Source organism: Castor canadensis, chromosome 4 (genome assembly GCF_047511655.1).
Source record: "Castor canadensis chromosome 4, mCasCan1.hap1v2, whole genome shotgun sequence".
Lineage (NCBI taxonomy): Eukaryota > Metazoa > Chordata > Mammalia > Rodentia > Castoridae > Castor > Castor canadensis.
Window position 1 is genome coordinate 166,511,332 of NC_133389.1, and position 15,179 is coordinate 166,526,510.

At 40.1% G+C, this 15,179-nt stretch overlaps 2 protein-coding genes across 9 annotated transcripts in view; one reads left to right on the forward strand and one right to left on the reverse strand.

Moving 5' to 3' along the window:
- The window catches only part of Usp37 (ubiquitin specific peptidase 37), an 85,008-nt gene extending 79,366 nt beyond the window's left edge, over positions 1–5,642 (reverse strand). For 3 of the 7 annotated variants that reach the window (XM_074071731.1, XM_074071725.1, XM_074071728.1), the window contains exons 1-2: positions 5,129–5,323; positions 14–153 (exon numbers count right to left, since the gene is read on the reverse strand). The gene's annotated coding sequence lies outside the window, so the exon portion shown is untranslated. Of the gene's footprint in view, positions 1–13; positions 154–5,128; positions 5,325–5,502 lie in introns of those variants that run through there. The other 4 variants (XM_074071732.1, XM_074071730.1, XM_074071727.1 and 1 more) reach the window with 3 other exon arrangements.
- The window catches only part of Cnot9 (CCR4-NOT transcription complex subunit 9), a 31,252-nt gene continuing 21,576 nt past the window's right edge, over positions 5,504–15,179 (forward strand). The window contains exon 1 of one of the 2 annotated variants that reach the window (XM_074071749.1): positions 5,504–5,641. In XM_074071749.1, the coding sequence (XP_073927850.1) occupies positions 5,594–5,641 (48 nt within the window). In that variant the 5' untranslated portion in view covers positions 5,504–5,593. Of the gene's footprint in view, positions 5,642–5,751; positions 5,926–15,179 lie in introns of those variants that run through there. The other variant, XM_020156323.2, reaches the window with a different exon arrangement.

Here is a 15,179-nt window from a genome sequence, read left to right on the forward strand (position 1 = left end):
AAACATTACTTACTTTTCAGTGACTTTACTGAAAAACCCCATGCAATAACAATTCACCTTTATTCTGCTTCTTGTGCCAAAGGCCATTCATTCTTCTTGGAAAACTACTCATATTCTGCAGCTATGCCAGTTCTCCACAAGCCATCAATTCAGCTAAAGAAAATATAAGTAGGTCTTTTTTTTATAAGAGTTCAAATATAAAATTAAACTTAAAAAAAGGAAAGTGATCATTTATATAATAAAGATTAACCCCTCAGTTGTTTAAAAACCACAATCATTAACTGAAAATATTGAAAATGAGCAACACACACATATCATCATCAACAGAACTTTAGGAATGTGGAATATATCTGCTGTGGAAAATGAGGGACTATAGAAGGATTCTGCAACTTTAGTCAACTTTTCTCTTTGTTTATTCTTGCTACATTTTGAAACTAAGAAGTCAGTGAAAAAGTAGATCCTTTGTTGAGTTTATAAACATTGTTACACGATGACAGTTTAAGTTTTAAAACACAACTCCATGATGTGTTGATACAAATTTCCAAAAGTTGGAAAACTTGTTTTTACTTGTCTTTCCAAACTTTAAAGAAACACAAAAAAACTGTTTCTCAATTTCAAGTCTAAGCCTGAAAGTTCTCTAAAATTTAACACATTTAATATCAACTTTAAACTCATCTGCTCACTTAGTACCAAAAAAAAAAAAATCATCTATTGAGTTAATGCTAGTGGGAAGGCTCTGCGGTGAGAGATACAAATGTGAAGATGATAGTCTGTGACTTTATTTGGTTTCCTAGACTTTCCTACTTTTGTCCTTCCATCATTATTCAGGCCAAGAAATCTTACCATGAGCTTTAAGCTCATTCTCTTCTATCCAACACCCAATCTTTTCATAGCTATTTCCCTAATTCAGAAACTCATCACCTCACCATCACCCCACCCAATCTGTATTATGCAGCATTTAATAAGCACAGTGCCAAGTGTTATACATGCATTGTTTCACTAATTTTTAGAATAATGCTAAAGAATACAACTTTCATGTTTATTTCACACATCAGGAAATTGAGGCTTAAGGAGATTAAGTATATGATGAGACAGTTACATCTAAGGCTAGAACCCTTTTTGTGGTATTGGGATTTGAACTCAGGGCCTGTATTTGAGTCACTCCACCAGCCCTTTTTTTGTAAAGGGTTTTCTTGAGCTAGATCTCTTGAACTATTTGCCTGGGGTGGCTTCGAACTGTGATCCTCTTGATCTCTGCCCCCTGAGTAGCTAGGATTATAGGCAAGAGCCACTGGCACCTGGCCAGAACCCAATTTTTAATCATTATCACAGTTCATTCTCTCATCAATGAACTGTGTCAGTTACTTTTCAGTCCCTATTCTCACAGAATTTTCCTACCAATTAAGTTTTTTTTTTAAACAGTATCCCTTCTAAAGAACTGCTCTTTTTATTTCTTAGAAACCAAAGTATGTACAGCTGTTGTCTCCTTAACTTGCTCCCTATGGGGGGAGGGGCATGATATGCAGTCACAGAACTTGCATACTTTTCTTGTGTACTCCAACAAAATAATACTGAGTATGTGTTAAATACTTGCTATGGATACTACTAATTCCTTCCTAAACATTTTTTACTAGCTCCCCACTATCTAGAAAATAAGCCAAACTGCCTGTGTTTGGCATTCACACACACACACACACAGCAATACTGGGGATTAAACTCAAGGTCTCCCACTTGCTACACAGGTGCTCTACCACTGGAGCCAAAGCCTCACCCCTTTTTTCTTTAGTTATTTTTCTAGATAGGGCCTCAGACCACAATTCTCCTACCTATGTCTCCTCTGTAACTGGGATTACAGACATGAGCCACATATCCAGCTCAATTTCTAAGTTTTAGTCCCTGTATTTCAACATAGCTCCTACAAATTCTATACCCCAAAAATTAGTTTAATATTTCCTTTTTTTATCCAGAAAGAACTTAAATATGGACTTTGGTTTTATCTATTTATAGAAACCTCATCTTTGCCAGTCTCATAGTTTAACCTGTTGCTAAAATATATAAACCACTACTTTGAATTTCAAGGGCTTTCTTTCCTAATAAAAATCCATAAAATGGAGCCAGGCATGGTGGTTCAAGTTTGTAATACTAGCTACTTGGAAGGCAGAGACTGGAAGTATCATTGTTCTAGCCAGCTGGGCAAAAAGTTCATGAGACCCCATCTCAACCAATGAATGGCTAGACCCAGTGGTTCCTGTCACCCACAGCTCTGATAGAAAACACAAATGTCCAGGGTGGTCTGGGCATAAGGCAAAACCTTATCTCAAACATAACCAACTGAAAATGGGCTGACGGTATGGCTCAAGAGGTAGAGAGCCTACCTAGGGAGCATAAGGCCCTGAGTTCAACCTCCAGTACAGCCCACTCCCCACCAAAATCCATGAAACAAACATTACAAAGGAAATAGTCAGTGTTGTAACTGAAAGCAAAGAGAAAAAATTGATTTAGATAGGATTTATCTCCAATTTAAGGAGTCTAAAATCTGAATGATTTTATGTACAAAAATGGGTAAAAGTAACTAAAGCTGGGAAATCCTTTGTTTTCTTTCCCCCTCCCTTTTTTTGTTTGTTTGTTTTTGGTGATGCTAGGGTTTGCACTAACAGCCTGGAGTACGCTAAGTGCTCTGCCACTGAGCCACATCCCCAACAGTTTTCCTTTGATGTGTCCTTTAATTTTTTTTGCAGAATGAAGTGTTTGACATGATAACAAGAATATCAGGAAGCTGGTACTTTCAGAAGACATGATGGTTCTTACAGCAAGTTCCAGTTTAATTCATGTAACCGATTTTTGTGAAATAAAATACACTAGCTTATATCCTAGAAGGAGAGAAACTTCAAATAAACACAAGTATAATTACAAGTCCTGAAAAATTACATAAAGTAAAATACAGGGCGTGATAAGACTATGATTTAAGACCTTAGGGTTAAGTTAGAGAAAATCAAGAGAAGGCTTCTCTGAGAAAGCACCACTTAAGCTGAAATTGAAGAATGAGTTTACTGCGGGGGATGGTGGTGCTGGTTCAACACAGGGAAATAGAATGGTATGTGCAAAGGCCCTGAACTGGAAAACAATTTGTGTGTCTAAGGAAATCAAAAGCAAAGGAGAATGATGCAAGATAAAGCTAGTGAAGCAGGTAAGAATCAGGTTATGCAGAGTTTTGTGAATAACAGTTAGGTCTTTAAATTTTATTGCAAAAGTAATAAGCATCTAGCAAGGGAAATTTATTGAAGAATTTTAAGCAAAGAAATATGTTATTGCTAATGAATGGAGAAGTGGTGTTGTTTGTTTGTTTTGGAAAACAGGATAGAAAGAAACAAGAATGTAAAATAAAGAGTTGGCAGAGTTGCTCAAGTGGTATAGCGCCTGCCTAGTAAGCATGAGGCCCTAGTTCAAACCTTAGCACAATCAAAAAGAAGGAAAAACAACAACAAAATGTTATAAGAAAAAAACAGGATGAACAGACCAGAAAATATTGTTCAACTTATATAACAATTAATGCTTACTGTGTGCCAAGTGTGTACTATGGTTATCTCATTTAATGCTCATAACAGTCCAATAATGTGAGAACCCTTGTCGTTCCCATTTTACAGATGAGAATACTGGGGCACCAAAGAGATCAGGACCAGGTGAAAAGAGCTATGGTTTGAACTAGGAAAGTGATAATGAAAATGTATAGAAAGAGATCCAAGACATACTGGAAAACAAACAGAACTTGGAGAGGGTATGGATACATGGAGAGCAGTAGTCAAGAATGCCTGTGAAGTTTCTAATCTGTATATCAGAATAAATAAATATGTCACACAATGAAATGAAACAGTGGAGAGAAAGGAATTTGGGTATGGAAAGAAAGATCAAGACTTTAGTTTCAGGCTGGGAGAGTGGTGGCTCAAGTGGTAGAGTGCCCGTTTAACAAGCATGAGGCACTGAGTTCAAACCCCAGTACCATAAAAAAAAAAAAATCTTGATTTCAGACATGTTATATTTATATATTAAATTCCTAAGAAAAAAAATCAAGCTGAAACATCAAGAATTCAGTTCACCATTTGAATAGAGCTGAAAATAAAAATTCTTAAATCATCAATATATAGATGGAATTATACCTTAGGGAGGACCGGAAGAGCAAAAGAAGAGAACCCAGAACTGAACCCAGTATTAATTTTACCTTACAAAATATGTCTAAGACAAACTGATTACTTTTATGTCACTAGGATTTTTCAGTCCTTCAATTTTTACCTTTCAGTAGAATGCAACACTACACGTCTCTTTTCAGCTCTTGCAAGATTCATTCCTCTCCCCACTTATTAAATGTCAACAATCTCTTAATGTTCCATTCGAGGTCCCTTTCTTTTCTAGCACTATACTCTCTTCAGCAATTTCGTCCATAACCACGGCTCCAAATATTATCAACTTGGCAGATACACATCTCCCAGAACCTCTTGTAACGTGTAACCCACAATATCCAATTGCCCACTTGACATTCCCTCTTACATTTTTTCCAGTTAAGAGACACCCCCCCCCCCGTCCCCAAAAGACATGCGTACTGAGCTGAAATTTTTAAAAGGAATACCACAATTCTCCAACACACAGGTCCTTTTCATCAGTCAACATTTCCTTTCACGGATAACTAAAATTGCTAAAGCTGACAACCCGGTGCGATGGCTACAAATGGTAAGCAAGCGGATGGACGACAAAAATAAGTTCATTCTTTTTAGTGAGGGATGGTTAAGAAGAGAAAGAAGGTGCAGAACGGCCAAGAGGGCGAACGAGTACCATGTCCAAGGCCTGATAAATGTTTGGCAACGAAGTCACCTGAAAAGGCAGCAGGCCTTGTTAGGGTGCCAGGTGCAGGGTGCGACGCAGCGAGTGACAGGACAGACCAAGTCAAAGGAGAGGGAAAGTCGAGGGGTACACTCAAGTGGAGTACCTGTGAAGCCCACGGGGCGCCGAGGGTGTGGGGGCGCGCTCAGCAGCAGCGTGGCGAACTCCACAGGAGTGAACGCCGAGTGGGCGGACCGCACCGGGTGGGGGGGGGTAGGGAAAACGGCTTAATTCAGAAGCCACCCCAACTCCTTACCTGTGCCCGAAGGTCCGGAGCCCCGGGACAGGCCTGCAGGAAGAAGAGTTCGTGCGGAGGGGGAGGAGCCCGGAGTAAAGAAGGAAGGGGCACCTGGCCCGAAGGAGCGAGACCGCTCGCTCCCCCAAGACAGGGAGAGCGGCCGATGGCGGGAACTGTGACCACACGCAAACACGTACGCACGCACGCACACGCGACGCGATCAGGCCAGGCGCGTGCGCGCAAGCCTGCAAACCCCGCCCTTCCCACGCCCTCGCTCCGCCCCATCACCAAGCGACGCCTAACCTAGGAAAGCCCCGCCCCGGCCGTGGCCGTAGTACTCATGCGCACTTTCCACTTCACCCTATTTCGACCTCCCACCATTTCCCTCCTACTCGGCCCAGTCGGGCATGCGCAATTCCACTTCTCCAGAGACAGTTGGGTTTTCCCGCCCTTCCGTAGCCTTTGGAGGAAGGTCAGGGTTTCATGCTCCTCTGGAGATATCTGCTCGATGTCAGAGGAATGCGGAGACCAGTAAGTCGCCGATGTCCTTCTGGTCCTGAATCTTAAGACGCAAGGAACACACACTGGGGCTTTTAACTAGAGGCTGAGGGTCAGGAGGCGGGAAGAGGTTGTGTGGGCGGGGTCAAGGGTGAGAGGTCAGAGGACTGCGAAAGGGGCGGAGCGAGCCGGAGGCGGATGGCTGCTCTTCATCTTCGGCTGTTGAAGCTCTGAAGCTGGGACGCGGCCCCGGCGCGTCCGGCGGAGGAAGGAGAGCGGCGGCCGCTCCCATCATGCACAGCCTGGCTACCGCAGCGGTGAGTGACTGGGCCCAGATCCCTTGTCGGCCCTGCGTTTCGGCCCGGTCTCCTGGGTCTCCGTGGCGGGCCCTGAGTCCAGCAGCTTCTGCCCCCAGCTCGCGCGGCCCCGGCCCTGTCCACGCCGCGTCCTGGCCGTGGCGGAGCCCGCCGGCCGCTTCTCGAGCCGTCGGGGGCGGCAGCTTGCGTTCTTTTTAGCGCCTGGGCCTGGTGCAGCGCCCGCGCGGCGCCGGCACGCCATTCATTGATTCATTGCGCCGAGCCACAGTTTTGGGGCGCCAGTCGTGTGCTGGGCCCCGGCAGGGATGAGGGGAACATGGTCCGTCTGGCGAGGCCCGTGCTCTCGGAACTCCCGGCCTACACATCGCCGCGAGAAAGAAATGGCTTCTAGCTCAGGCCACTTGCTTTGCCCATGGAAAGCCCGAGCCTCTGAGAAGTGCGTAATTGTCGCATCTGACCTAAGGTTCGCTGGGATTAAAACCTTTTTCGCACACCACCTTGCCCAAAGTAATCCTGTGCCTCTCTGTAGAATTTAGGTAAGTCAAGATAAGTCAAGACTCTTTGCCGTGGCCTATAGGGCCCTGCAGAATGTGGTCCTAACTCATCTTTACTGCCTCGGTTTTTGTCACTTGTTCCTTATGCTCCAACCAAAAGTACACGCACTTTCCGCTCCGAGCGCACTCTCTGGCCTTACTGCATGGAATGGCCTTCTTCCCTCTCCCCACCTAAACACACAGCGTGTGATTGTGACTGGTCCTCGTCCCTCTGGTTGCCACCTAAATCTGCCTCATAGTCCCTTTCCTGACCATCCTATTCAATGTGGCTTGTAACCCCTAACTTTTCTCTCTTAAAGCACCGTGTACAACTCTGATCCCCCTGTGTAATTACTGGATTCCTTGTTGGTTGGTTGTCTCCCCATTAGGGGAAGGGACAGGGATCTTGAGGGTCCTGTTTATGTGTTTACCCAGTGCCAGGACAGTTTTTGGTACGAGGTAAGAACTTGTGCTTTTTTGACTGAAAGACTACAGGTGAAGGAAGTGACTACTTCCTGTGGCTCATATAGCCATAATGGGAAAAAAAGGATTATTTGATTTGAGCACACTTCTCTGAAGGCCAGTTCCATTTTTTGATTCTCAAGGGGAAATGATTTAAGAACAGTAATATACTGAAATTACATTGTCAGGCAAAATGACATAATTACTAAGTACGGCACGAAAAATTGCTTTAACTTAATAAAAAGTGAAAAAATCCAACTGAGTGTGACTAAGCTACAGAAAACATTGTTTCTTGAAATTTGTTCTCTGGTGTCTTGTCATTTCTAGAACCAGTAGTAGTCTGCCTCCTGTCACCATGTTTCTAAGTGTGTGTAACTATTCAAGATGGAGAGGTGTCTTTTATACAACTTAAGTAGGTGATTGTAATTTCCCTAGCTCTTCTGTTACTTCTTTCAAATTATACTTGCAATTTAAGAAACAAGTTAGGTGGTGTGGTTGCTGCAGGTGGGGGAGATGCAGACTAGGCAAGGAAAATTCTTCCACGGTTGGCTTCTTGATCTCAAAATTGATCATGTCCTCTCAGGATTCGTGGTTTTAATACCAAGCCACTCTTCCCTGTACCTCCCCAGACTCTATACCTGTTCAATTCATTTTCTGTTGCTCTTTATTGCATCTTTTGACTAGCCATTAAAATTGTGGTATGTTACTTATAATACATTCTCACTACTCATTTTTTCAGTTAAATTTATAGTGCCTTACAGAATTAAAAAATCTGGACTTCTGATGCACTTTCACTTGTTATGCTGTTTGGACCACACAGAAGGTCTGTACAAGTTCCTTTGTACCACTCACTGAGTAGGATATTTTATTTGTGATGAGACTGAAACAAAAGTTGAGCCACCTCTTCATTTCCTCATGCTTATATTATTCCTATCTGGGTCAAAGGACAGTAATGATACTATCATTCCCCAGAAATTGAAGAGAGTTAATACTTGCAACAGTGCTCACAACTTAAACTTCTTCACAAGATGCTTACTTTTTGCCTAATAATGAAAACTTGTATATGTCCCTTTATTTCTTTTTATGCAAGTTTTCCCTTCAACTAGGGAGATAAAAAGTACAATTAAAGGATAATGTTATCACATGTGAATGCAGAATATTACTCACTACAGGGGGAACAACACAGAGATAATTGAAATAATTGGTGAAGTATCTTAAATTTTGATTGGAGTAGTATTTTGTAAGAATAACAAAGTGCTTGGTGTCGGCTAAATTTACTCACTAAGTTAAATGACTAATTTATGCGTCAATACAGTAACGAATTACTTTGTTACAGGCTTGGAGGTTGCTTCAGATTAACAGAGGCATGTCATACATAGGTCTTCTGTAATGGACATTATTTTAGTGAAGCTCCCAAATGTTAACCTGTAGAGATGCATTAGATATACACTTAAAAAATTTTTAATGATTTCCACTGACAATTACAGATCTTTGAACTTTTTTTTTTCTCTCAGTGTCTACCCAGCCAGTAACATCACTATTCATTTGCTCAAGCTGTGATGGACTTTCAGTTGCTCTCCTCTTGGACAAGTAGAATTCTATGCACTCTAATTGATCTAATTCATTATCATCTCCCAAGTCTTCCATTGAAGCTTTAGGCAGATTGGCCTAACTTCTCTTTGTTTACTTTCATTTTTGAAGAATTATTTTGATGGGGTAAGGGGGGAAATAATGGAGGGGATTAACCAAACTCGGTTGTAATATATGTGCATGTGGAAATGTCACAATGAAACCTTCCTATACCTATCATATACTCATAAAAATGTCTAAAAATTAATTTAGAAAAAAATAGCTCTTAATACAAACAATTTTTTCTTAGACTATCATCATGTTGGTACTCAAAGCCACATATTGAGTTACCTCCACACTTGAGAAAATAATCTTTTTTAAAATCTAATCTCATTTTTTATTCATATCAGGAAAACAGCTATTTTGGCCCTTAAATATAAAGTCATATTGATAACTTGTCTATTTTCTGTTTAAGAAACCCATCAACATCAGTTTTGTTTTGTTGTAATTTATGCAAAGGGAACTGGATAACTTTCCAGTTTATGTTTTTGTGCTTGCTAGACAAGTGCTCTACCACTTGAGCCATGCCCCCAGCTCTAATTTTCCAACTTATATTGGTGTGTTTTGTTTAAAGTAACTTCTAAATATCTTTTTACTTTTTAAAATAAAATTTTTGGTGGGACTGGGGTTTGAACTCAGCCTCACACTTGCTAGTTGGGCACTCTCCTCCTTGAGCCAAGCCACCAACCCTTCTTTCTACTTTTCACATTAACTGTTAAGGTCTTTTAGAGATAGAGAACCAATTGTCCAGTGCCTTGTATTTATGACATTTGGAATTAGCCATTGATGACTCACTTAGATAAATGTTTTGCTTGAGGTAAACTCTTGTTGAAAGAAGCGAAGTGTTACTTGAAATATATTTTCTACGTACAATACATTGAACAGAAAAGGAAGAGCAGTTTTCTGCAAAGTTTTGATAATGTAAATATTTTAATACATCTGTTAAAAGGAAATGGCTATTGACTTTAGCAGGTGATAATAACGTACAGTAAAAAACAGCAGAGCTCTTTACTAATCTTTGGGTACGTGTTGAAGATGAAAACTAATCTAGATTAAACTTCTTATAAGTGATTTTATGTCTGGGTATGTGATTAAACTCTGTTCATCCAAATCCAACTGTTAATGAACTATGTTATAACAGAATAGAAAGTTCTGTTATATTTGTAAGAAATAATTTCTTCACCTTGGAGGAATTTTTTTTTTATTTTATTACTCATATGTGCATACAAGGCTTGGGTCATTTCTCCCCCCTGCCCCCACCCCCTCCCTTACCACCCACTCTGTCCCCTCCCTCTCCCCCCACCCCCTATCCCCTCAATACCCAGCAGAAACTATTTTGCCCTTATTTCTAATTTTGTTGTAGAGAGAGTATAAGCAATAATTGGAAGGAACAAGGGTTTTTGCTGGTTGAGATAAGGATAGCTATACAGGGAGTTGACTCACATTGATTTCCTGTGTGTGTGTGTTACCTTCTAGGTTAATTCTTTTTGATCTCACCTTTTCTCTAGTTCCTGGTCCCCTTTTCCTATTGGCCTCAGTTGCTTTTAAGGTATCTGCTTTAGTTTCTCTGCATTCAGGGCAACAAATGCTAGCTAATTTTTTAGGGGTCTTACCTATCCTCACCCCTCCCTTGTGTGCTCTCGCTTTTATCATGTGCTCAAAGTCCAACCCCATTGTTGTGTTTGCCCTTGATCTAATGTCCACATATGAGGGAGAACATACGATTTTTGGTCTTTTGGGCCAGGCTAACCTCACTCAGAATGATGTTCTCCAATTCCATCCATTTACCCAGCGAATGATAAGATTTCATTCTTCTTCATGGCTGAGTAAAATTCCATTGTGTATAAATACCACATTTTGTTGATCCATTCGTCAGTAGTGGGGCATCTTGGCTGTTTCCATAACTTGGCTATTGTGAATAGTGCTGCAATAAACATGGGTGTGCAGGTGCCTCTGGAGTAACCTGTGTCACAGTCTTTTGGGTATATCCCCAAGAGTGGTATTGCTGGATCAAATGGTAGATCAATGTGTAGCTTTTTAAGTAGTTGGAGGAATATTTGTGATTACAATCTTACAGACCAGATGTAGACACTGATTCTAGAAAGTAGACTTAGCGTACACATTAAACCTCTGTTAAGCTGTGCACCCTGTGGCTCATGCCTGTAATCCTAGCTACTCAGGAGGGATGTAGAAATCAATAGGATTGCAGTTTGAAGCCAGCCATCGGCAAATAGTTCTCGAGATCCTATGTCAGAAAAAAAAAAAAAAAAATCACAAAAAAGGGCTGGCGGAACTGCTCAAGAGGTAAAAGCACCTACCTAGCAAGTATAAGGAAGGCCCTGAGTTCAAACCCCAGTGCCACAAAAAAAAAAAAAAAGAAAGAAAGAAAAGAAAACCTTTATTAACCTGTTTTCTCGGAGTTTTGAGAACAAAGTAACGTGATCCACACATGGTGTGCTCAATAAACATTACCTTCTAATAATAATTTCTAGAAAAGGCAGACCTAATCTATAGCAGCAGAAACATCCGTGGTTACTGAAAGGGGAATTAGAGAATTTTCCAGGAGTAATAAGAGTGATGTATATCAGAATTATGGTGATGGTTACTAGGTTTTGTAAGTTCACTGACAAAATGTACACTTAAAATGTATACGCTTTATTGTGTGCAAATCATGCCTCGATAAAATTGATGTTTCTTATAACTAAAAACTAAATAATTTCTAAGATTTTAGAGCTGACTGAGACTGGTAGTTATTTAATATAGTGCCCCACTTTAACCAGGATAAAATTAGGTTAAGAAAGTTAAATGACTTATCTTAGGTCACATAATTCTAGAAATGGTTACACTAAGTTTTGAAGCCACTTCAGGCTCCCAAATCAGTATTTGTTCCATTTATGTACTTCTATAATTACTTGCAAATTAAAGTCTTTCCTGTTTTTAATCTGATAAACAGATACTTAATTTTAGATCTGTGGTTGCATTGCAAGGAGACAATTACCTAAAATTACATGTAGATTTTTGTGTATTTTTCTAAGGAAAAGATCTATACTTTTCATTTGATTCTTAAAGGGTCTAGGACTCAAAAAAATGCTCTCATGATCAGTATCCCACTATTACTGTTAATGTTTTAAGTTAGGTAATCTCCAGTATGCAAGTCATAGGTGAATTTGCTTATCTACCACTTGGCAGTGTTTGGTAATGCATTGACTTCCATATCAGTCTCTGAACTAGAAATCTTTAGTTGTAATTTTGTTGTTTTTTGGTTTTTTGGGGTTTTTTTTTTGAGCCAGGGTCTTTGCCCAAGCTGGGCTCAATCTCTTAGACTACAGTGATCTTCCTGCCTCAGCTTTCTGAGCAGCTGGGAGTAGAGATGCATGCTACTGTGCCCTACTAGGTGATTTTTAAGTGGAGAGTGGGATGAGGTGGAAATCTCCCCACCTGTAGTTTCACTGTTTGTAAAATAAGGAAACTAACCACCTTCTTGTGATCATTAACTGAAACTATCTTTAAAAAGGTAGGTACAACAAAGCCAGATGCAGTGGCTCAAGTCTGTAATCCTACCTCATGGGGAGGTGGAGGTTGGTAGGATCGTGTTTCATGGCAAGCATGGGCAAAACATTCATAAGATACCATCTCAACCAATGGCTGTACACAAATGATGCATACCTGTCATCTCAGCTGTACTACATGGGAAAGTACATATAGGAGGATCATGGTCCAGGCCAACCCACACATAAAGCAAGACTCTATTTCAAAAATAACCAAAGCAAAAAAAAGGCTAGCAGGATGGTTTTAAGTAGTAGCATCTGCTTAACAAGCAGGAGGCCCTGAGTTCAACCCCTAGTACTGGAGGCGGGGGTGTATATAGATGTATTTATTTATCTAACACAATTCCCTCTCTTCCTTACCCACCTACTACTTTCACTTCCCATCTCCTTTTAAGAAGGCACTAGTTTTTAAATGTATATCTAAATAACCGTTGGAATTTAGGAGAGTAAGGTGTATTTTGAGTTATCATCAAGATCTAATGAGGGCTGATGGAGTGGCTCAAGTGGGAGAGCAACTGCCTAATAAGTGTGAGGCCCTGAGTTCAAATTCCAGTACCACCAAAAAAAAATTGAGGCACTGGAATTTTGTGCTTTTATAGATGTCTGAGGCCCAGGATTCTAATTCCCAGTAAGACAAAAAATAGCAAAAATAAATAAACCAATACATAATTCAAAATGTAGAAATATTTTTCCCTTTCATTCTCCAAAACTAAATTTCTAGGTGTGCTATAAAATTGTTTATTGGTATGCATGTGTATGTGCACATGTGTGTTTGGCAGCTGTCACTAGCTAAATTAATTCCATAATGTGATATAGGAAATTATGTCAAAACTATTTTACTGACTTTTCCATTAAAATGATATTTATTAAAAGGTTTGCAGTCTCAAAAACTGGAGAATTTCTTTTACCAGCACAATATTATTCATTGGTACTAAGTGTTCTTTCAGATTCTGTTGCGCTAAAAGCAATAACAATAATTTTTGTCTGAGGGTTTTGTTTTAATATATTCATAATCTCTGTTGTCTAGGTCAAAGGAAATCGTTCATTAGAAAGTCATCTTTAGATGAGCTAATCTTTTAGGCTTTGGAGAAGAAGAATTAACAAAAGAGGTTTAAGCATCTGAGCTCTATTGCCAGCCCACCTAGGTTCAACTTGTGTTTGTCATTTAAGTTTAAGTAACTGCTCTGTGCCTCAGTTTCCTCATCTACAAAGTGAAGATAACGATTAGTATTTACAACAGTGCCTGACAGAGTAAACGCTATATGTGTAAGTTCTCATTTTTATTTAAAAAGTAGTTGTATTCATCCCACTACCAGACTTATGAATTTAATGACTGCTATTATATTGGGGTGTGAAAATCAACAGGAATGATAAAAAGGAGGATCCCATGTAGGCCCTAACTACCCTCCCATTGCTGGAATGACTGCAAAACCCATAGCACCAAGCTACTGCCTATTAGAGCTATATTACCATGCACCTGACATGGTTCTACCTCTCTTAATCCCAAAGTTCCATGGAGACTGCAGCTTTCACAAATAGCCTCGAAGAGGGGGTATCTCTAGAGGAGGTGGCCATCATCTTTGGAAGCCAACTAGGCATGAGGTACTGCCTTCTAGAGTACCAGTGCCACTGCCAGGGGCACCAGCTCCTATGCTGGCATTAGGTCAGCTCTGGAAAAGAAATACATGGAGATTGGACCCGGTATACAGGAATCATGGTGTGTTAACTTGTGGCTACCAGGCAGAGTGGGTGCCAAATAAAAGTCACAGGTTGGCTCTTAGTGGGGTTGATGGCATTTATACATAGATAATATATATGATATAGATAATATATATGACAAGGCATTAGGGAGGATTGGTACTAGAATGGGTACTGACTAATCAAGGTAGATACTATATTGCTGGAGCAGTATTGGTGAGGCCTCCTGTAGTTACTGGATTGTGGGACTTTTCCGTCTTGAGCCACACTTCCAGTCCATTTTGCTCTGGTTATTTTGGAGATGAGCTCTTAAACTATTTGCCCAGGGTGGTCTGCAGTTCTCAACTTCCCAAGTAGCCAGGATTACAGGCATGAGCCACTGGCACCCACTTTTTCCTTTGATATTTTAAAGCAGTGTAACACTCTAAATAAATATACTCTTCTGCTAGAAATGACATCTCTAAAACTACTGTGGCTTTTAAGTTGAGGGCCTGTCTAGCAACATGGAAAGGGCAAATGCTTGAATGATACTGCTTTTGGAAGAGGAGGTAATTACCTTATTCTGTTTATCATATTGTTGCTTTAGCAGCCTTTGATTCCTGAGGAGCGTCACTGGTGGGAATTACAAAACAGCTTTTAGCAAATTACAGTAAAAGAAGGTGTAAGCTTGCATGGTATTTCAGTCCATGCGGCCAATTTGTGGTTCATTCTGTCAAGCAAGTGAATAATAAACATCAAGCTAAAAGCTTGTGATCAAGCTTCCATTTATAGAAGGCCATTATTCAGGTTGAGTAGAGTAAATTTGAGTCTACCTCGAAGTCCACCTTATACATAATTCTGTACTTCAACAAAGAGTTCTTTTTGTTTCTTGCCTTTCTACATATGCAATGGGTAGGTCATCAGTCTGTCACCCTAAGGTGTAGTGGGAATTTGTAAGTACTGTTAGAACCTATATAATACAATTGAGAAGAGCATTGAAATATGCAACACACGTGAGTAAATTGAGCAAGTTAATTCATCTGTGCATTAGTGAGCTCACCTGCAAGTGTAGATTCCCCTTCTATCTATCCACCCTTTTATTCCTCATGGTTTGCAAGAAGTTACATGAGAAAATGTTGAGTAGAGGGATAGAAATCGCCACTAGTTTGTTAAAAGTTTATAGCCTAAACTATAAATTGAGGTAGCAATTGAAGTCATTTTTCTAGTCTGCCATCTTATTTTTCAGATAAGAATAATTAAGGAACTTAGCCAAGGTTAGAAGAATATTTGACAAATATGGAAAATTGTAGAAATGCTCAGATTTATGAAGAAGGTTGTGATTCTTTACCACAGTATGAAGTTATTTGTATAGGTTCTACATGAATAAGTAATTGGTATTCCAAAA